Source organism: Scyliorhinus torazame, chromosome 1 (genome assembly GCF_047496885.1).
Source record: "Scyliorhinus torazame isolate Kashiwa2021f chromosome 1, sScyTor2.1, whole genome shotgun sequence".
Lineage (NCBI taxonomy): Eukaryota > Metazoa > Chordata > Chondrichthyes > Carcharhiniformes > Scyliorhinidae > Scyliorhinus > Scyliorhinus torazame.
The window spans coordinates 276,784,797-276,807,470 of record NC_092707.1 but is presented as its reverse complement, the minus strand read 5'-3'; the positions used below and the strand labels follow the sequence as shown (position 1 = coordinate 276,807,470).

The 22,674-nt window shown below is 42.8% G+C and overlaps 1 protein-coding gene and 1 pseudogene across 2 annotated transcripts; both read left to right on the top strand.

Annotated features, from left to right (window-relative positions):
• Nucleotides 1–21,641, top strand: mpc1 (mitochondrial pyruvate carrier 1). 2 transcript variants are annotated; one of them, XM_072506454.1, is made up of 5 exons: nucleotides 1–203; nucleotides 2,839–2,842; nucleotides 8,905–9,001; nucleotides 12,318–12,450; nucleotides 21,155–21,641. In XM_072506454.1, exons 1-5 carry the CDS (start codon nucleotides 133–135, stop codon nucleotides 21,180–21,182), a joined length of 333 nt encoding a protein of 110 aa, XP_072362555.1. In that variant the 5' UTR covers nucleotides 1–132; the 3' UTR covers nucleotides 21,183–21,641. The 2 variants fall into 2 exon arrangements, with proteins under 2 accessions (XP_072362555.1, XP_072362545.1); XM_072506444.1 differs by lacking the exons at nucleotides 1–203; nucleotides 2,839–2,842; nucleotides 21,155–21,641 and adding an exon at nucleotides 7,224–7,491 and having other exon boundaries at nucleotides 12,318–12,454.
• Nucleotides 1,899–2,108, top strand: LOC140430261 (U2 spliceosomal RNA; annotated as a pseudogene).
• Nucleotides 21,642–22,674: the final 1,033 nt, after the last annotated feature.

Below are 22,674 nucleotides of genomic sequence, written 5' to 3'. Positions count from 1 at the left end.
CGACCCGGCTATCCCGGCGTGCTCTGGGCGAGGAAGGTGAAGTGGGTGAAAGGATTTGTTTGTTTGTCCTTCAAGCCGCTCAGGATCGACCTCCCTCCATCCGTGTGTGTTCACCTCCGTTGAGTCGCCGTCATGGCCGGGACTGTGGCCCGCAAGGCCTTGGACTACCTCAAGAGCAAGGATCTCCGCGACTATTTAATGAGGTGAGCGAATAGCTCCGGCCTCAACGGGAGAGGCCCAGGCTTCTCTTCCGGGGAGGGAGGCCGAGTCGCGGTCCCCGCCTGTCATACCGCACCCCAGGCAGGCTGAGTGAGCCAATAGCCACATTGCCTCATGTCCTTCCGTCTCTACATTACGGTCATTTGTTAATGGCGATCTATAATTAAACCAATAGTGATCAATAATTAAACCAATCAGCAACCTATGAATTATAGTTCTCTGAAATATGGCATTCGTGTGATTGTCCTGAGGACACGCTTCAGCAGCACCTCTCTCTTCAGCCATATCCAAGGTCTGTACTTTCAAGCATCTTCATTTTTTTGATAATAAGGTTTGGGAAGTAGTTATAGTGCGGTGTTGAGGTTAACAATCACTCAATGGCTCCAGTTGACATTGAATTGTTATGATGCCACTGGGCATGGATATCTCAGGGCAGGGGTTCATGGGATATTGGCTGGCTTGGATGGCAACAATCACAGTTTGAGCTGCACCTCACAGTAGTAAGTAAAAGTAAAGTCACCATAATCCCAATGACCATAGGCTGCTTTCCCCTTTTGAGGGGAAGAGCTGACTGTTGGTGGTTTAACCTGAGGATCACCACACCTCGGGTGAGAGACAAGGTTGGGAAGGCGGGCCTTCATGAATAACCTCAGCCGGTATAGGAAATGAACCTGTGCTTTGGCATTGCTGTGCATCACAAACCATCTGTTCAACCAACTGAGCTTTCACTGCTCCCCACCCCCTTGTCCCACCAGGATGCCCCAAAAACTGTCCGGACAATTCACTGTTTCTTGCTGTTATGTTGGCAAATATCAATGCCAGATATGTGCAGAGCAACCTCCCATAAACTGCAGAGTGTCAAATGTGCTGTTGATGATCATAACTGGGGAATAAATTGTGGCCAGGGCATCAGGACACCTCCTCTTTTTGTTTGTCCGTACGAGTACCACAGAAGCCATTTATAAAGGAGTATCTGGTCCGAGGGATGACACTTCTGAGAATTCAGTATTCCATGAGTGTACCAACTTAAAACACCAACCTTGAAGATCTGCTCCATGTCATGGAGTTGGACATGAGGCTATGACCCTTTGACTCTGTGGGAAAAAGTGTTATTGCTGATACATATGTGCTCCTGGCAGAATTATGTCCCTTATTCACCCCAGTTCAGATTATTCTTTTTGTGTAAAGTGTGTTCACAATAGAAATAAGTTTATTATTTTTGGTTGTTTAATGATTCACATTGCACAATTTTAAAACTAGAAAAGAAGTACAAAAGATTTTGTTCCACATTGTGCTTTTTGCAATGTGATCTTTGTTTTTAGTGAATTTGAAGTTGCTTACATCTCCATATTGCTATTGCATCACAATTCTGTCATTGTTAATGGGATGTCCTATGTGGTGGGGGTATCATCTCTAATGTATGAATATATGCAATTGTTGGGAAATATCCTATGTAGTGTAAATGGAGCCATCGTAACCCCTTCAAACTCCCTCAATTTGTGAGCTTTCTACATATGTTTTAATGTGATTGGCAGCACAACACACTCTCGAAAAGATTAAGGCTGAACAATGTCTGGATAGAAGTCATTGAGATTATGAAAGAGGTTGGTAGGGTCAACATTGAGAAGGTGTTTCCATCTGTGATGGAGACCAGAACAAGGGTCATAAATATAAGAGTCATCGCTTCTCGGCCTTTTGGCTAAGATCAAGCATCAGATCAAACCCAAGATGAGGTGCAATGTCTTTTCTTGTCAGCTTGGATCTTGTATGGAGACCAGGAATTGGTTTGAATTTGAATTGTTTTTTGGAGCAAGCAATGAGTTGGATTAAGGGTTTGCCCTGTCCACTCTGTGCATTGGCTTTGTAACTTTAAGGATGGGACAAAATAAATAAATATAAGAGAGTCACTAATAAAAACTTTGTTCGCTGGAGAGGGGTGAGAATATAATAATCTTTATTAGTGTCACAAGTAGGCTTGCATTAACACTGCAATGAAGTTACTGTGAAAAGCCCCTAGTCGCCACACTCTGGCGTCTGTTTGGGTACACTGAGGAAGAATTCAGAATGTCCAGTTCACCTAACAGCATGTCTTTCAGGACTTGTGGGAGGAAGCTGCAACACCTGGAAGAAACCCATACAGACACGGGGAGAACATGCACACGGTGACCCAAACGGGAATCGAACCTGGGACCCTGGCGCTTTGAAGATAACCTCTGAGCCATTTGGTACCACAGGAAGTAGTAAAAAATAGAATTGATTCATTTCAGAGCAAACAAAATAAATATATGGGGAGAAAGGAATAGTTGGATGTGTTGATGCGGTGAGATAAAGGGGTATGAGAGGAGGCTCATGTGGAGCAGAAATACCAGCATGGATCTGTGGGCTGTTGTAATTAATGTAATGCTTCAGTAGGTAGTCTGAATTAAAGGCTTTCAGAAAGTACCTAAATTTCCCAGTTATAGTGAAATGAAAATCGCTTATTGTCACAAGTAGGTTTCAAATGAAGTTACTGTGAAAAGCCCCTAGTCGCCACATTCCGGCGCCTGTTCGGGGAGGCTGATATGGGAATTGAACCGTGCTGCTGGCCTGCCTTGAAAGCAGACCAAGGCAGGCCAGCAGCACGGTTCAATTCCCAGAGGTTTACAGCATGGAAACAGGCTCTTCGGCCCAACTTGTCCATGCCGCTCAGTTACCACTAAGCTAGTCCCAATTGCCCAGCATTTGGCCCATATCCCTCTATACCCATCTTACCCGTATAACTGTTTAAATGCTTTTGAAAAGACAAAATTGTACCTGCCTCTACTATTGCCCCTGGCAGTTCATTCCAAACACTCACCACTCTCTTTGAAAAAATTGCCCCTCTGGACCCTTTTGTATCTCTCACCTTAAACCTGATCTTTTAGTTTCTTTAGTCTTCTAGTTTGAGACTCCCCAACATTTGGGAAAAGATGTTGACTAGAAACCTTATCTATCCCATTAATTATTTAAAGACCTCTAAAAGATCACCCCTAAGCCTCCTACGCTCCAGAGAAAAAAATCCCAGTCTATCCAGCCTCTCCTTATAACTCAAACCATCAAGTCCCGGTAGCATTCTAGTCAATCTTTTCTGCACGCTTCCTAGTTTAATAATATCCTTTCTATAATGGAGTGATCAGAACCGTATTCCAAGTGTGGCCGGATTAATGTCTTGTACAACTTCACCAAGACGTCCCAACTCGTATATTCAATGTTCTGACCAATGAAAACCAAGCATGCCGAATGCCTTCTTCACCACCCTGTCCACTTGTGACTCCACTTTCAAGGAGCAATGAACCTGTATAAAATCATAGATGTTACAGTGCAGAAAGTGGCCATTCGGCCCATCGAGTCTGCACTGGCCCTTTGAAAGAGCACCCTACCTAAGCCTAACCCAGTAACCCCTCCCGCCCTTTTTGGACACTAAGGGCTATTCAGCATGGCCAATCCACCTAATCTGCACATATTTGGATGGGGGGGGGGGAGAACCGGAGCATCAGGAGGAAACCCACGCAGACACGGAGAAAGTGCAAACGCCGCACATACATACTTCTAGATCTCTTTTGTTCTATAACTGTCCCCAACACCTTGCCATTAACTGAGTAGGTCCTGCCCTGATTATTGTAATTTATTTATTATTAGTTATGGTAATTTATAAAATTCAAGAGCTGCATTTTTGCTCCGTACAGTTCGTTATGTGAAGGATCCACAGCATTCATGAGTTCTGTGCTTTCACTTGCTCTAATTACCTCCCTGTAGCATATTCATCATTTTCGTTTTTCTCCAAATATGTGACAAATTTATCCCAAATGCCAAGTTGTAACTAATGAATGGTACAATTTGGGTCAAGTGCTCCTTGGGGAGTAATTACAGTACATTTACTATGTTAATCACTAGCTATGGTTTTCATTTTCAGCCAGGTAGAACCCTTCTTGCATTGCGCAGCTCATGCCAGAACTTTAACTCCACCAGCTGGAAGAGCCTTGTCTGTCCCGGAACACACACAGTGCTCTTCTCACACAGAGGAAAAAACCTTTGTCTAATTAAATGAAAGTCTGTATCTCATTTATTTAAGGTATCATAATTTTAATTTGGGAAAGGTTTGCCGAAGCTAATTCTGCCTGTTAACGCTCTGCATTTGTTCATTCTTTTCCAATACTTTGTCCATCAGCTCATATTGGTTCTTGTTTAGTGCACATTCCCATTGTTGATTCACCAGAATAGCCTTTTGTCTGGTTTTCATAATATAGTTGTATGAGCTCAATGGTGTAATTTTAACTAATCCCTTTATATTTTTGAAAGCGTGATTCAGTCTCCTCTCCATCTATAGTGACTTTGAGAGGTACTTTTATAACTGCTTTCTGAAACTTTTATCAGGCATATGCTGTCTTTAAAATAAAGCCAAAATTTGAATTGAATTTATTTTATTATATATTAATTTGATTGTATTATTTTAAAAACGAACTGAAATTCTACAATATCAACACTGTTTGGATTTTAGCCTCTGTGGGACTTATCAAAGCATTTTCCTTTAATTAAGGGTTTTGCCCTACTCTATTATTGTTTTTATGCTCTGGGCTCCTGAGAATAGACCCCCAACATTTTCTTTCTTTATTGCTATCCTGAACTACGAGATCTTTCAAAACCTGCGTTCCAAACTATTGTGATCCCAAGTAGTTTTCCATTGGACACTTACTGCACATTTTCTTCTAATTAATTGTTTTCTGGTTAACTTTTTTAATTTCAATAACCTTTCAATGTCAAAAGTAACCTCTTAGTTGTTTTAGCTCCCCTGCACTCCTACTTCACATGCACCCTGGTTAGTTTTCTCTGCAGATAATAATAGGACTCTGTTTAAAAAATATACTCCAGATAATAATGGAATTGTGTTGTCTGCTCTTCCCAAAATGTATTTGTCAACATAGTACAAACTTCTGATTGTGATGTGAAATGAAAATCGCTTATTGTCACAAGTAGGCTTCAATGAGGTTACTGTGAAAAGCCCCTAGTCGCCACATTCCGGCGCCTGTTCGGGGAGGCTGGTACAGGAATTGAACCGTGCTGCTGGCCTGCCTTGGTCTGTTTTGAAAGCCAGCGATTTGCCCAGTGAGCTAAACCAGCCCCTAAGCTAAACCATCCAACAAAAAATTCAAACAATATTTAAGATTACCATACATAATTAGTAAGGGAATCGAGGGTTTTAAGGATAAGGCGGGAAAGTGGAGTTGAGGAATATCAGATCAGTCATGATCACATTTAATGGCTGAGCAGACTTGATGGGGCAAATGGCCGCCTTCTGCTCCTACGGCTTATGGTCTAATGTTTCAGTGATATCTGGGTTTTCTAACATTTAACAAAAATCTTCTTCAAAATTAGTTTTGAAGATAGTTTGTACTGCTTTCTCAAAATTAGTTTTGAAGTTAGTTTGTACTGCTTTTTTCCCCCAGATAGTATTATTTTTTTCTTTTTAAATTTAGAGTACCCAATTAAGTTTTTCCAATTAAGGGGCAATTTAGCATGTTCAATCCACCTACCTTGCACATCTTTGGGTTGTGGGGCGAAACCCACACAAACACTGGGAGAATGTGCAAACTCCACACGGACAGTGACCCAGAGCCAGGATCGAACCTGGGACCTCGGCGCCGTGAGACTGCAGTGCTACTACTGCGCCACTGTGCTGCCCCCCAGATAGCATTTTAAGGAATTTGAATGGAGACTAATTATTCAAATATGTCTGGTGTCAGCTGAAAGATGACCGTGCAATCTATTTTGTTAATTTTAATATTCATTAGTTTCTTATCTTACGGTGCATGTTAATTATAGAACTTTTCTTGAATGTAAATTTCTGGTGGATCTTCTCCAATAGCCAAAAGTTCTTAGTAAACTATTGTGTGATGTTCACTTGTTTATCAGGAAGTATTTCAATATTAACGCAACCAACACATGTTCCAGTTGTAAAGAATTTAAAATTTTCCAGATTTAGAGTTGGCTGTTTCAATTTGTATTATAAATTATAACAATTTGCCTGGGATTACCACTATCCAAATACTATTATGGTAATCTTACACATGGTTTAAAATAACCCATTGTTGAATTTTATTAAACTGTTTTTTATATTTTTTTAAATGCACCTTTTAAAATCATTTTGCAGACCAACTTGTGCTACAGTTTGTAAATTTTAAATAGTGATCGAGAAGACTCACTTTATTCTGCCCGCAGCAGAATTGCAGTAATGATAAGCTGTGTGGAGTTATGTGCCCGTATCCAATTTTAGATTCAGAAATTCGAGCTTGAGCTGCCTGTTCTTCTGTAATAGCTGAGGCAGATTGCCTGTCCATGTCTGCTGTGCGATTGTGTCTGCCAATTCAGCAAATGTCACGTGATTTGACTCCTCAGCCGTCAATGTCTGGACCCAACCACATCCACTTCCATTAATGCTGAATGTTTCAACCAGGGCTGAGATGAAATGGAAGATCAGCCATGATTGAATTGACTAGTAGGGGAAGCTTGAAGGGTTCAGTGGCCCATTCTGCCCCTATGTTGATCTGTTTTTTTGACCTTAATACACTACTGTGTTCAGTGATGCAGGCTATTGGTAATATTGCTCTCTTAATTTCATTATTTAACATGGGTGTTATGTTTCTTGAACAGAATTAAATTATTATCATTGTTCAAAATTCAAACTTTGCACAATAATATCCAATAAGATAGCATATCACTGAGTAGGTAGATGTCACAATTTTGCATTTATTAATTTTTTTTGTAACAAAGCCAATTTTACTGATCGCTGTCTTCAAAATGAGGTTTGCCAAATGCTATGTTTATGAACACCGCAAAACCAAAAATGCCTAGGCCTTGGGCCATGTAGCTTTCAAATCCCAGGCCGCGAAGTGTACACCTCAGTCCTTTTTAGTGGGCTTGCAGGTTTAAGACCAGGCTCAACTTTTATTTCTTTATGTTTGTGCACTTCTGTCTGTTAAGAAATGAGGTTGGTCCTTCTTTAAAATTGGTTCCGATGCTTGCTGAGTGTGTAAGTTGGGGAAAGTTAGACATGACCAGTGAACTTTAAGGATGTTAGGGACTCTCTTATCAAATCTGATCATCTCCAGTGTGTTGCATTGAGGCTTGCCTTGACTGGCTGCTTGGATTGTGGAATCATACACAATATTATTGAGCATTTTTACACTGCAAAAATTAATTATCTTTTTTTCTCTGTTCCACATAAACAAACATGCTGGATGATCACTTATTAGCACGGTAAGCCAGAGTAATTTTAAATATGTTGCGTAATTACTTCAGTGTTGTAATTTTTATCAATTATGATTCTACCTGCCCCGTTTGGCATGAATACTGAGCAATGCAGTCATATGGGGCAAGTGTAGGATATTCTGCAATTTAGTAAAGCAGTGAATTTGCGCTTTGATCCACACCCCTTTTGCTGCCTTTATTCTTGTATCTCTTTACTATATGCCTCTTTACTGGGCAGCACGGTAGCATTGTGGATAGCACAATTGCTTCACAGCTCCAGGGTCCCAGGTTCGATTCCGGCTTGGGTCACTGTCTGTGCGGAGTCTGCACATCCTCCCCGTGTGTGCGTGGGTTTCCTCCGGGTGCTCCGGTTTCCTCCCACAGTCCAAAGATGTGCAGGTTAGGTGGATTGGCCTTGCTAAAATTGCCCTTAGTGTCCAAAATTGCCCTTAGTGTTGGGTGGGGTTACTGGGTTATGGGGATAGGGTGGAGGTGTTGACCTTGGGTAGGGTGCTCTTTCCAAGAGCCGGTGCAGACTCGATGGGCTGAATGGCCTCCTTCTGCATTGTAAATTCTATGATTCTATGATATGATTCTTTGCACCCTCACCTAACAAAAATGAATCAATCTACAGTGTTGTAAGCAAGGATTGACCCAACCTCCACAGGCTTTTGGGGAAGCGTTTCAGGTTTCTGCTATCCTTTTCTTGAAGAAGAGCTTCCAGCTTTTTCTTCTGAATGGGCTAGCTCTATTTTAGGAAATGCTAGCTAAACCATCAAAGGCATAAATCAGCTATCCCTCATCCATACCTCTGTTAGCTCTAGACCTGACTGTTCCAAATCTGTGCAGTTTATGTGTTTTGTCCTCCACTTTTCTAAAACTCATCCAAAACTCTGCTGCCCATTACTCTACCTTGCACCAAGATCCTTTCACCCCAATGCTTGCTAATCTATATTTTATAAGGGTCAGTCTAAGACCCATTTACGAGGCTGCAATGGCTTTCCTGTGTTGGCTGTTAAAATATAACAGCAAAATTCTTTTTTTGAAATGAATTTAGAGTATCCAGTTTTTTTTCCCAATTAAGGGGCAATTTAGCGTGGTCAATTCACCTACCCTGCACCTCTTTTCGGGTTGTCAGGGTGAGACCCATGCCGACATGGGAAGAATGTGCAAACTCCGCACAGACAGTGACCTGGGGCCGGGATCGAATCCGGGTCCTTGCGCCACCATGCCACCCACATAACAGCAAAATTCAATGGGCTGACATACTGTTAATAATTTTATCTGTTTTTGAAAGGCTGAGAAGATGTATAAGGAATCTCTTTGTATAAGCTTATCTTTTGAGCTTATTTATGGTTGAGAAACTGAGCAATGAGTTAATTTGATTTTAATTCTCTCTTTTCTTTTGGTTATTGCTTTTAGCACTTTTGGGGTCCTTTCGCTAACTGGGGACTGCCCATTGCTGCTTTTACTGATATGAAGAAAACTCCAGAGATCATCAGTGGCAGAATGACATTTGGTAAATCAAAGTTTCCTAAAACTCTTCATGCTGTGTGGTGCGCAAATGGGACAGCAGGAAATCTGTAATAAAGCCCTCATTCAACCCTCTTTTTGTTTATTTTATTATGGGGCAGGGTTTAGAGAACACTAGTATATCATGGAGTTCACCTGACCCACAACTTTGAATAGATTTTGGTTATGGGGAGCACAAGGGCCCACTTTACAGGTGTGATGCAACAGAGATCTAAAGTATTTTTTAATCTAAAGTATTTTTTAAACAAAAACTATGTTTATTCTATGAATGCAGTTAACATTTTATAAGCAGACAGTAAACAGCTTATCAACTACCAACACTGATACTCCCCCCAAAGATACCGTACTCTATAGGTAGCCCTTAGTAACTTTCCTAACAACATCCATAAGTCAAAAACCCTTTTTAACAAAGACAATCGATTTGAATTCTCGACAGAGAAAGCAGGTATCAAGTGGTCTGGAGACATTCTTTAGCCTGCAGAGAGAGAAATCAAAATACATGTCTTGCTTGAATGCAGCTCCCCAACTGAAAACTAAACTAAAACTCAGCTACAAAACACCTTCCAGCTCAAAACGAAAGTAAAAAGCAGTGCTAGAGCCCGGCTCCACCCACACACTGACATCACTGCAGCCACTTGCGAAGACAAACATTTCTTAAAGTGACATTCCCATGACAATTCAAATTATAAATTCACTATTTGCAGTGATATTCAGCTAGGGGTATTGCTTGGAATATGAGGCAGGGAGAGCTTCAAAACTGCTTGACATGTACCTTGTTTAAAACTGAAGCGATGGTTCTGAGGAAGCTACCCATGACTTGAACTCTTCAAACTTGTGCACTTAAGCTAGAAACATTGGAAGGATGTTGTTCTTTTTAACCTTAGTCTATTTGCTCTGATTACGTCACCTTTGCTCATGAGTCGCCAGGTATCTTTATGATACCGCCACATGGTTCAAGTTCAGGTTATGATTAATAATACAGCACGCCACTTAGTAAGGATTAAAACAACGGTCATTTATTATATACAACAAGCAATATTAATACCCTAATACTACTTTCTATATAATAAACCTATCACTACTGGCCAATACTTAACTTAGGAAGAGCCCACCAGGTCAGGGAAACGAATGGCTTGTCCAATCAGATCTGGCCCGCGGGATTCAAAAGGCTGCTACAGGTCGGCTAGGTGTCTCTACCGGATAGCGATCGCTGGATTCAAACTTACTGTTGCCGGTTGCTGTTCTTGCGAAGGTCTCGAGCAGGCGAAGAGGAGAGAGAGAGAGATCTGAACTTGCCCCCTCACTTTTATAGGGCCCAGGGGCTTCCCGCCTCCCGGGGCGGCCCTTGACCCTGAGTCCCAAGTGATTGGATTTGTTCCCAATCCCTGGGGTCGATGTGTCCAATGGTGAGGCGATTCCTCGATCGGGGGGTGGTCGTTCGCCTGTCTTTGTTTCGGCCACTGCAGGCGCCGACAGGTCTGGCCCGGTATTCAATTGCTAATATGTTGCAATTGTTCCCGGGGATAGCCGATTTAACTGCAGATGTCTGGATAGATGGGCTGCAAACAGTCCTGAATGTAACTGCAAATACCTGGGTTGATGGGCTGTTGATAGCCCTGAGTATCGATCTGGGCTAACTTCCCCAGAGCCGAATATGCAATACTGTCTGCAGCTGCCTGCTTGTGTCTTGTTAGCTGCTTTTCCCAGCAGTCTTTCGGGTTAGCCATTTCAAACTGGGTTTTGGCCAGATTAATCGGAACGCAGCCATTTTACGTGGCTACAATGTTCAGAAATGTAGTGAGTTTTAATTCTACAGTCTGCGCGCGCTCACCCTGCTTTAAGATCTTTGGTGGTTTCTTTACTGGGAGATATGATTTGGTGCCATAACTCTACGAAAGCCACTATAATTGAAGGCTAGAAGGGGTGAGGAAACTACTCTGGTTAATTTTGTGCTTTTTTTTTTGAGGAAGCATACCACTCCACGGTGGATTTGCTCCATTGGGAGGTCTTGGGGAAAATATGCCAACATATCCTCTCGATATTCTCTTTGTAGTCGAGAGATGCCGTATGTGCAAGTTCATAGATGAGTAATTAACATTTTTCAGCAGATGTTTGACACCCATTAAATGCTCCAATGTTCTGTGGATGTGTAAAATAAAATTTAAAAAATTTTCCCGTGCAGCAACAACTCTATTTAATGCAATATATACATGGAAATTATGTAATAATTGATAGAATTGAGTGTCCCTTTTGTGGACCTGTAGTATTTTTCCACTCGTGCTCTATATTAGGCTGCATTAGTATTTAAGTGGGCTTCAGTTAACTTATTTCAACAAGAGTGAGGCACTATTTCATTTATTTACACTATCTTTCGCACTTATTAATACACTGACCTTTGTCCTAACTGAATCAGTGCAATCTGCCACATATTTATTTATTCCCTACCTAATCAATTTCTCACTGTCTACCATGAGCTTGTGCACAAATAACAGATTAGCAGAATAACCCATCTTTTTAATTTCTCGTTTGTCCGATTAATAACAAATTTTATTGATAAAAGTATTTATTTAGGCATTTTTATTGGTTTTGAAAATATTGCACCTATTTCTATGTGAGAAAGGCTTTCAAACAGGAGTTTACATTTTCCTGTAACTGTTGAGATGGTGCTCCATCCTGAATCTTTTATTTTCTGTGATTCCTGTACTGATTTCCATTTGATGACTGATGGAGGTCTTCTGGACGTTAAGCAAAGGTTTCCAATAGTGTGAATATTTGCAAGGGATTCTTTGCATGAAAAGTGTATGGAAGCTCTTTCTGCACATTGCATTTGTACACCGCTGTAATTTCCCTTGTTATTTTTTAAAATTTATTCATTTCACACATTTTAGCTTTTCATGGGGAATCCTGGGAACTGTGCAGTTGTTGGCAACAATTTGCTCTATTTTACATATGTTTACATGGATTCAGTAGGCCCTTGAAAGTTTTTGAGCAGCTTACTGTAGTTTTTAAACTTTCTGATGAACTAATATTTTAACTAATCACCCTCCAGATCCCTGCTTTTATAGATTACATCTGATTCAAAATAAGTTGACCTTTATCTTGCAATTTGTTCAATGTGATGCAAATAAGTGGCACATTTTAAAAACTGTATTTGTTGTGGACCTTTGAGATTTGATCTAATAGTGGTCAAAACACTGCTGTGGGTTTAGCATTTGTCCAGCAATTGGGAGGTGAATGTAATTAAACATTTAATAATGCAGTGTCCTACACACAAAATGACCGGCTCCTATTCTCTTTCACAGCATTGTGCTGCTACTCTCTGCTTTTCATGCGATTTGCCTACAAGGTGCAGCCCAGAAACTGGTTCTTGTTTGCCTGCCATTGCACTAACGAAACTGCACAGCTCATTCAGGCTGGCCGGCTGATCAAACACAAGTAAGTGTTATTTGTTTCCAAAAACAGTTGAGGGACACGCTGTAAACACTTTGCCCCGCTAAACTTTGGATTGACTTTGGGAATTCCGGTGTTGATGAAAGCTAGCACCCTTACAGTGAGCTCCCGTGTTGTGGAATTGCTCGTACATTCAGATTATGTATACAAATCCAAGAGAAAGGCGAAACATTTTGATGGGGTAGGCTTGTACCAACTCAAATTCACACTGAATTGTGGATTTAGAGAAGCATTTGTGATATAACTGTCAAAAGGCTGTGACAAAAACATGATTGAGTACCCTTTTGCACAATTCCCATTTCTCTTTTTATCAAAAGTTGTTCCCTAGCGTGTCTAATGTCCTGGTTGTTTAATACTGGCTGTAAAGCCTAGAGTCAGTCAATTTATGCAAGATAGCTTACTCATTTGCTTCCATCACCCTTAAATTCACAGTTTCTTTTGCATGTTTCTTGCATCAGTGAAGTCTGTTTGCAGTCCTTTTCTCCTAATCGGGGAATGTAATTTCATGAAATCAGTCGTTTTGTTACACGGTACTTGCACAAATCAGGGCATTGGATTTACAGTTCATATCACATTCAATGATAATAGATCAGGAGACCATTTTGATCTATATTAGCCCAGTACTAATTGTTATTAAATACATCCAAGCATTTTGCCACTCCAGAAGTCCATTCCAAGTATTGTTGCTTTCTGCCTGAAGAAGGACTTGCTGAAATACACTCCTAAATATTACTGGTTTGAACTCTGTTAACTCTACAGTTCGATCATCACTATCTCATAGATTATCATAGAATTTACAGTGCAGAAGGAGGCCATTCGGCCCATCGAGTCTGCACCGGCTCTTGGAAAGAGCACCCTACCCAAGGTCAACACCTCCACCCTATCCCCGTAACCCAGTAACCCCATCCAACACTAAGGGCAATTTTGGACACTAAGGGCAATTTATCATGGCCAATCCACCTAACCTGCACATCTTTGGACTGTGGGAGGAAACCGGTGCACACGGAGGAAACCCACGCACACACTGGGAGGATGTGCAAACTCCACACAGACAGTGACCCAAGCCGGAATCGAACATGGGACCCTAGAGCTGTGAAGCAATTGTGCTATCCACAATGCTACCGTGCTGTATTGTGTTTAACAGTTCTGATTCAGGATTTGAACATTCTGCTGTTTTTCTTGCTTGCTTCCATCCATTGGTTGAACATGGTTAGTGTAGAATCTACCAAGACCCCCATGTTGTTATTCGACTTGAAAGGCAAGCCATTTCTTCCACTACTGTGTCCAAAGCGCAACTTTTAACACTGATCAGAATATTCTCTTGCCATTAATCCAGCAGTGACTAATTGTTCATTATATTTGGAACTCTTGCTGACTTGTCTTGTTTGGTCTTTGTGATGAGAGGCTTTTTTTACATGCACAAGTTTTAGCCTGGAGGACCAATGACCTGCCTTCAATCTGCATCCTACCTTTCAACTGGTAGGACCACCCCCAGTCATTTAAAAATGCAGTGAAATTTGCCACTAGTGTCACAGAAGTGGTAAAGTGACTGTTGTTATGTGGTTTGCCCTGGCACAGCAAGGATTCTTATGACACACTAGACTACAGATTTTTTTGAGGATATGACTAGTAGAGTGGACAAGGGTGAATGAGTGGATGTTGTGTATCTGGACGATCAAAAGGTTTTGACAAGGTCCACACAAGAGATTAGTGAAATTAAAGTTCATGGTATTAGGGGTAATGTAATGACGTGGATCTAGAACTGGTTGGCAGACAGGAAGCAGAGAGTGGAAATAAACGTGTCCTTTTCAGAGTGGCAAGCAGTGACTATTTGGAGTACCGCAGGGTTCAGTGCTGGGACCCCAGCTGTTCACAATATACATTAATGATTTGGACGAAGGAATTGCGTGCAATATCTCCAAATTTGCAGACGACACTAAGCTGGGTGGCAGTGTGTGCTTATGAGGAGGATGCAAAGAGGCTGCAGGTGATTTGGACAGGCTGGCTGAGTGGGCAAATACTTGGCAAATGCAATATAATTTGGGTAAATGTGAGGTTATCCACTTTGGTGGCACAAACAGGAAGGCAGATTATTATCTGAAAGGTGGCAGTTTAGAGAAAGGGGAAGTGCAATCAGACCTGGGTGTCATGGTTGGACAGTCGCTGAAGGTTGCCATGCAGGTACAGCAGGCAATGAGGAAAGCTAATGGCATGCTTGCCTTCATAGCGAGAGGATTTGCGTATAGGAGTAGTGATGTCCTGCTGCAGTTATACAGGGCCTTGGTGATGCCACACCTTGAGCATTGTGTGCAGTTTTGGTCTCCTAGTTTGAGGAAGGACTTTCTTAATATTGAGGGTGTGCAGCGAAGATCCATGAGACTAATTCCCGGGATGACAGGACTGACATATGAAGAAAGACTGGATCGACTGGGCTTGTACTCGCTGGAGTTTACAAGAATAAGAGGGGATCTCACAAAAACATATAAAATCCTGATGGAACTGGGCAGGCTAAATGCGGGAAGAATGTTCCCGATGTTGGGGACGTCCAGAACTAGGGGTAACAGCCTAAGGCCATTTTGGACTGAGATGAGGAAGAACTTCTTCTCTCGGAGAGTTGTGAACTTGTGGAATTCTCTACCACAGAAAGCTGTTGGGGCCAGTTTGTTGGATATATTCAAGAGGGAGCTGGACGTGGCCCTTGCAGCTAAAGGAATCAGGCGATATGGAGAGAAAGCGGGAGTGGGATACTGAATTTGCATGATCAGCCATGATCATATTGAATGGTGGTGCAGGCTTGAAGGGCCGAATGGCCTACTGCTTCTATTTTCTCTGTTTCTATGATCCATGGCTGTGTTATTGGAGGATGTTAGCGAATGACCGCATCAAAGGGGCGCTGTTTGTGCATCGTTCCTTTGTGGTACCAGCTGTTCAATTCTTGTATCAGCACAGAAGGAGACCTTTCAGCTCATCATATCTGCACTGGCTTTCCAAATGAGCATTTCACCATGTGCCATTCCCCAACCTTCTCTCCATAAACCTGTAGGTATTTTCTTTTTAATTAATCATCAAATTTCCTCTTACCTGCCTCCACCAACCTCCCAGACAGTGCATTCCAGACCTGAACCACTTGCTGTGCGAAAAGTCTTTTCTCATACCGTTCTGCTTTTGCCAATTATTTTAAATCTGCGCCCCCTCATTCTCTATTCTTTCACTAATGGGAACAGTTTCTCCAGTCTGCTCTGTCCGGACCCATCATGATTTGAATACTTCTATCAAATCTCCTCTCTGCCTTTTCTCCAAGGAACAGAGTCACAACTTCGCCAATCTATCTTCATAATGAGGTCTCTTATCCATGGAACCATAGAAAATCTACAGCACAAACGGTGGCCGTTCGGCCCATCTTGTCCGTGCCAGTCCAAGGATATTCAGGTGTCCTTTCTAATCCCACCTTCCTGCACCCGGCCCATAGTCCTGTAGCTTATAGCGCTTAAGATGCAGATCCCGGTACTTGAGTTTAGGGTTTCTGCCTCTATCACCAACTCGGGCAGCAAATTCCAGACTCCCACTACCCTCTGCATAAAAAAGGTTCTTCCTCATGTCCCTTCTACACCATTTGCCTCTTCAATCTACGTCCTCTGGTTCTAGAATTCTCCACCAAGAGAAGTAATTTTATCCCGTCCATTCTATCTCTTCCCCTCATAATTTTGCACACCTCAATTAAGTCACCCCCTCAGCCTTCTTTGTTCCAAGGAAATTAACCCCAACCTATCCAATCTCTCCTCGTAACTACACTTTTCGAGCCTTGGCAACATTCTTGTAAACCTCTTCTACACTCTAGAGCAATTACGTCCTTCCTGTAATGTAGTGACCAGAATTGCACACACTACTCCAGTTGTGGCCTCACCAGTGTTTAATACAATTCCAATATTATATTCTTACTTTTATATTCTATACCTCTGCCAGTGAAGGAGAGCATTCCATATGCTTTCTTTACAATCTTGTCGACTTTGAACTGCTGCCTTTAGGGACCTCTGTACTTGTACACCAAGATCTCACACTTCATCTACCCCTCTTAGTGTATTCCCATTTGTTGTGTACTCCCTATAACTGTTTGACTTCCCTAAATGCATGACCCCACACTTCTCGGTGTTAAATTCCAGCTTATCACCCACTCCCCCAACCCATCTATATCATTTTGGAGATTATAGCTAACCTCCACACTATCCATCACTCAGCCAACCTTTTGTGTCATCTATCTGGCCATCTGTTTTTCTGCACACTCTCCAATGCCTTCAATTCCTTCCTAAAATGTGGCAGCCAGAACTGTATGCAGTACTTGAGCTGAGGTGATGGAATTTAAACTCCAAAATATCTGGAATTAATCAAAGTAGATGGGGGGTATTCGTGGGTGCCCACCACAGAGGGATTGGCGAGAAGGATAAAGTTGCAGGGGGAATTTCATAAGTTGATGACAGTGAGGGTGGGTGGAAGCTGCGCAGTGCAAGGTGGGTGCAATACGAGTACGGGGAGAAGGCAAGTCGAATGTTAGCACATCAACTACGGAGGCTGGCCATGTCCAGGGAAAGGTTGAGGATACGGACAGAGACCGGGAGGTGGTGATGGAGCCGGGGAGGATAAAAGAGACGTTTAGGGAATACTATAAGGAGCTGTACAGGGCAGACCCGTGGGTTGGAGAAGAGGACAAGAGGTTTTTGGATGGGCTAGAGTTTCTGCAGTTGGAGGAAGAGGCAGGCGCTAGCAGAGCCCTTGGGGCTTAGGGAGGTATTGGACAGTACAAGTTTATGAAGTCGGACAAGGCTCCAGGGTCTGATGGTTATCTGGTGGAATTTTATAAGGAGTTTGCGACGGACCTGGCATCGCATCTCTTGGGGGTGTTCAATGAGGCGCTGGAGAAGGGGGAGCTGCCGGAGACGATAATGTAGACAACCACCATCACATTGATACTTAAGAAGGGGAAGGACCCATTGGAATGTTGGTCGTACAGGTCCATGTTGCCGTTAAACACAGATGTAAAATTGCTGGCTCAGTTGGTGGTGGGGAGGATGGAAGGTTGTGTCCCGGGGTGGTCACGGAGGACCAGACAGATTCCATAAAGGGCAGGCAGCTCTCTTGTGATGTGATTATGACTCCGTCGAGAGGACTGGTATTGGAGATAGCGGTGTCCATGGATGCCGAGAAGGCATTTGACTGGGTGGAGTGGCGGTACTTGTTTGAGGTCCTGGGAAGGTTCGGGTTTGGGTCGAAGTTTGTGGTGTGGGTGCGCCTGTTATAGGTGGCACCAGTGGCGAGTGCGCAGACCAATGATATGGGTTCACAAAACTTTGGGCTGCGCGGGGGAACAAGGCAGGGGTGCCCGCTGACACCACTGCTATTTGAGCTAGCTATAGAGCCTCTGGCAATGGCCCTTAGGGCAGAGTAGCACGGTATTACATGGGGAGTAGGGAGCATTGAGTGTCGCTATATGTGGACGACCTATTACTGCACGTGTCAGACCTGCTGGAGAGCATGGGAGATGATTGGCCTGTTGGGGATGTTTGGGGCGTTCTCAGGATATAAAGTAAACGTAGTGGGCAGCATGGTGGCATGTGGCTAGCACTGTTGCCTACGGCGTTGAGGACCCGGGTTCGAATCCCGGCCCTGGGTCACTGTCCGTGTGGAGTTTGCACATTCTCCCCGATGCTGCGTGGATTTCACCCCCACAACCCAAAGATGTGTAGATGGCCACGCTAAATTGCCCCTGAAATTGGGGAAAAAATTGGGTATTCTAAATTTTAAATAAATAAATAATTAAATGTAGGGAAAAGTGAAGTGCTCCTGTTGATCAAGCTGGGTCACCGAGCCAACCTAGGGGGTTAATTTAAAGTAGCAGAGATGGGCTTAAATATCTGGGGATTCAGGTAACAAGAGAGTGGGCGAAACTGCATAAGTCGAATCTAACCAAGCTAGTGTAGGAGGTTAGGGTGGATATGAAGAGGTGGAACACGCTGCATCTGACTCTGGCAGGGAGGGTCCAAGTGGTGAAGATGAACGTCCTGCCGAGGTTTCTATTCTTATTCCAGACGCTTCTGAATTTTGTACCAAAGGCCTTTTCTGGAAACTGGATACGAATATCTCAGACTTTGTGTGGACAGGGAAGGTTCCATGGGGTGAGAGGACCCTGCTACAGAGGCAGAGGTGGCACTGTAGCACAGTGGTTAGTACTGTTGCTTCACAGTACCAGGGTCCCAGGTTCGATTCCCGGCTTGGGTCACTGCGGAGTCTGCACGTTCTCCCCGTGTCTGCGTAGGTTTCCTCTGGGTGCTCCGATTTCCTTCCACAAGTCCCAAAAGACACGATATTAGGTGATTTGGACATTCTGAATTCTCCCTTAGTGTACCCTAACAGGTGTTGGAGTGTGGCGACTAGGGGCTTTTCAGGGTAACTTCATTGCAGTGTTAATGTAAGCCTGCTTGTGACAATAATAAAGATTAGATTATTATTAGAAGGAGGGTTGGCGTTGCCAAACCTGCTGCGTTATTATTGGGCGGCGAGCATGAAGAAGGTGAAGTGGTGGTGGGAAGGAGAGGGGCAGAATGGATGAAGAATCCTGTAGGGGGTCCAGCCTGCAGGCTATGGTGACGGCGGTAGGCTATGGCGTCAAGGAAATACACGGAGGGCACAGTGGTACAGTCCACAGTAAAGGTCTGGATCCTGCTGAGGAGGCACTTTAGTATAGGCGGGGTCAGTCATGATGCCGCTGTGCGAAAACCACTGATTCGAGCGGAGAGGGTGGGGCAGACACCATGTATAGGGAGTGGAGAGAAGTGGTGCTGGTTAAGGTGAGGATCTGTACCTGGAAGAGAGGTTTGCCAGAATAGAGTACCTGAAGGAGTGGGTAGAGCTCGCGAGAGGAATGAGTTTAGACACTCGCAGGTAAGTGACTTTGCATGGAAGGTTTGGAAAGGATTCCCCAGGCTACTGAGGTATGCCCTGTTGGAGTGACTGCTGCTTCCGGACGTGGAAGGGGACGGCAGGATAGAGACACATGGGTGGCTGGGAGAGCAGGGAGGTGAAGATTAAGAAGAAGTGAGTGGGAGCTGGATGGGGAGATAAAAGTGTGGAGTGAGGCGCTACGCAGGGTAAACGTGACTTCCTTGTGCACGAGGATAACCCTGATCCAGTTCAAGGAATACCTAAGGTGACTCGGGCAAGAATGAGTGGATTCTTCCAGGGAATGGCAAACGAGTGCAAGAAATGTGGGTGGGGACCAGCAAACCACGTACATATGTTCTGGGGCTGAGAGAAGTTAGGGAGATACTGGGCGGGAGTCTTCGTGCCACTAACCAGGATAGTGGGGGAGGAGGTTTGGTGGCAATATTTGGGATATCGGAGAAACCGGAGCTGATGGCGGTTGATGTCGTGGCCTTCGCCTCTCTGATTGCCCGGCCAAGAATCTTATTGGAATGGCAGTTGGCATTCCATCATTTCCATCTGGAAAAGATCAAATACGAACCGAGGGGCTCAGCGGAGGGCTTTGAGGCAAGGTGGGGAATGTTTGTGGCCATATTTGAAGAGTTGTTTGTCGTGGGGGGGGGGGGTGAAAATAGGAAAATATTTGTGTACACTGTATAATTGTGTGTTGGCGAGTATGTTCCCCGGACTGCTTATGTTTTATAACCATTTGCACAAGTTTGGAATAAAATACATTAAAAAAAAATTTTTTTTAAAATCTGGAATTAAAAGTCTAATGATTACCATGAAACCATTGTCGATTGTCATAAACACCCATCTGGTTCACCAATGCCCCTTTAGAGAAGGAAATCTGCCATCCTTACCTGATCTGGCCTACATGTGACTCCAGTACCACAGCAACGTGGTTGACTCTTAACTGCCCCCACAAGGGCAATTAAGGATGGGCAATAAATGCTGGCACCGCCTGCGACGCCCATGTCCCATGAACAAATAAAAAATTGTAACTCTAAGAACTCCAATAAATTGTTAAATATGATTTCCGTTTCAAAAAACCATGTTGACTCTGCTTGGATTTAGTAATAGCTTCTAACATTTGACAGATGTTAGGTTAGCAGGCTTGTTGTTTTCCCTCTTTCTCGCCATCTCCATTTTTGAATATTTGCTATTTTTCCAATCTAATGGAGTCTTCCCTTAATCTAGGGAATTTTGCAAAATTTAAACCTGTGCATCAACTATTTCATTAGCCACTTGGGATTTGTCAGCTTGCAGACCCAACAATCTTCTCAATACCACTTTGATGGTGATTATTCCCCTCTCCCTTTCATTTCCTGATTTACAGCTGTTTCTGGGATGTTACTCGTATCCTCTATATAGCGAACACTGATGCAAAATGCCTAATCAATTCACCCGCCGTCTCACCACTTTCCATTATCAATTCCCCAGACACCCACCCTATGGTTTAACCTGACGAACTTGGTGCTGACTATGATTGGGTGACCAAATTGAGAACCAAAGTGTTCCAACTCTGGAACTGATGTCCCCCACCTTGATGGATATATAAACTTCAAAAAGTGCTGTTGGAAGAGTGGGGATCTCTATTTAAAAAGAGGATCTCCAGGAAAGGAATCCATGGCAAATTCATTTGTACAATTCTGTTTTGCAGCTGTACTGTTAATCTGTGTTCCAGTGCTAAATGTTAAACATTCTATTTATGCAGTTCTGAGAAGAAGATGCACTCCAAGTGATGTCAGACTGCAGCATTTTATCTTCTCGAGATCCATCTGTCACCAATACACCATGATCTTTCATATTTTGTTGCGCACAAGATTCCATATTTCTGACATAAGATCCTGGATGATTAATTCTTCAATATTTAATTCCAACTGTATTTTGTAATGTAACAAAGTCTCAAATTGTTTTAACTTCCCTTTCTAAAATGGCCTTAAATTAAATTTGAGAAGCATATTATATACATGGATTCTTAACATCAGTCATGTACATAGTTTTCTGTTTTTGAAACGGACACCAACTTGCACTATACGTCCATATGTAATGTTGCAAGAAATGGTTTATGATCATGACTTGTGTTGTAATTAATATTTTGTTGGTAGATCAGTGGTTTTCGCAGTTTCAAGCTGATTTTACTGGCACGTCACAATCCAAAATTCTGCCCATTAAAAGATGCCTGATTAGTGACTAATAAACTGGCCTAGTGTTTTTCTTTCAAAGCAATTTTTGGTGTTAGATAAAAATAATGTGGTGAGTTATTTATAATAATGGCGTTCTTCCCGCACTTGCATCTATTGAATGGAACGATTGGTCAAACCAAAGGAGCCCGTCCTGTTAAACAATACCTATTGGCATACCTTTTTTGAATTTTGTGCTGTTGGAGTTAAGGTTACAATCAGAGGTTACAATCCGATCAGTTGGCTGGCCGCTGTGGAAGATATTGGGGCCATCAGCGCTGGATTTGATCCCCATTACACCAGGGTGGATTTGGGACCTGCCTCTTTGTCCGACCCATGGTGGAGGTCATGGTGCTGCCTGTGTTTGGGCAGAAATCCGAAGATAAAGTCTGAAAACAGCCATTATCCAATTGTGGAAACATATGGTTTGAGTGATTAAAAGGTGCAGGAGATTCTATGATGTTCAAAACTGCTGCCCTCCATTCTTTCATTTTTTAAAAGTACATTCTGTACTTGACCACTGCTTCTAAACACTTCCATTCCAAAAACTGTCCTATCCTCTAATGCACCTTCGACCATCATCTTTATTATGCAATTTTGTCACTTAATCTCCAGTTCAATAGCTGAGGAATAACAATTAGTCCTTCAGTATAATCAAACCTTCTTGTACTAATTCTTCTCTGCTTTATATTTTTCCTTTCTGCACCAGTATCGCCTGCAACAGTTTATCTGCTCAAGTCCCCTCGTATTAGTGTATGTTACTTTGCTGACACTACCTGTAAGAATGAGGTCCACTTCCATTAAAATGCCAATGATGCCCTCCACCTTGGACTCATTGTCAACTTCTTTCAGCTCAATATTGGCACCTTTGCAAGGGCAAGAGTTATTTATATAATGACTTGTAGGCAGGTTCATGTACAGAAATTAATTACTAAGAATAATATGTGCTATCCGTTTTAATTCTTAAACACCCTTTTTGGTGGCTGACAATGGTATAATTAGATCAGTGATCTTTTTGAGATAAGTATTTGGTGGAAAAAACATTTTCACT

Bases quoted from the DNA above. Each gene is read 5' to 3' on its own strand.
- mpc1 (XM_072506454.1), top strand. From the start codon at position 133: ATGGCCGGGACTGTGGCCCGCAAGGCCTTGGACTACCTCAAGAGCAAG. The intron at 9,002-12,317 runs GTAAATCAAAGT...TCTCTTTCACAG, and splicing joins CAGTGGCAGAATGACATTTG to CATTGTGCTGCTACTCTCTG. The intron at 12,451-21,154 runs GTAAGTGTTATT...CTATTTATGCAG, and splicing joins GGCCGGCTGATCAAACACAA to TTCTGAGAAGAAGATGCACT.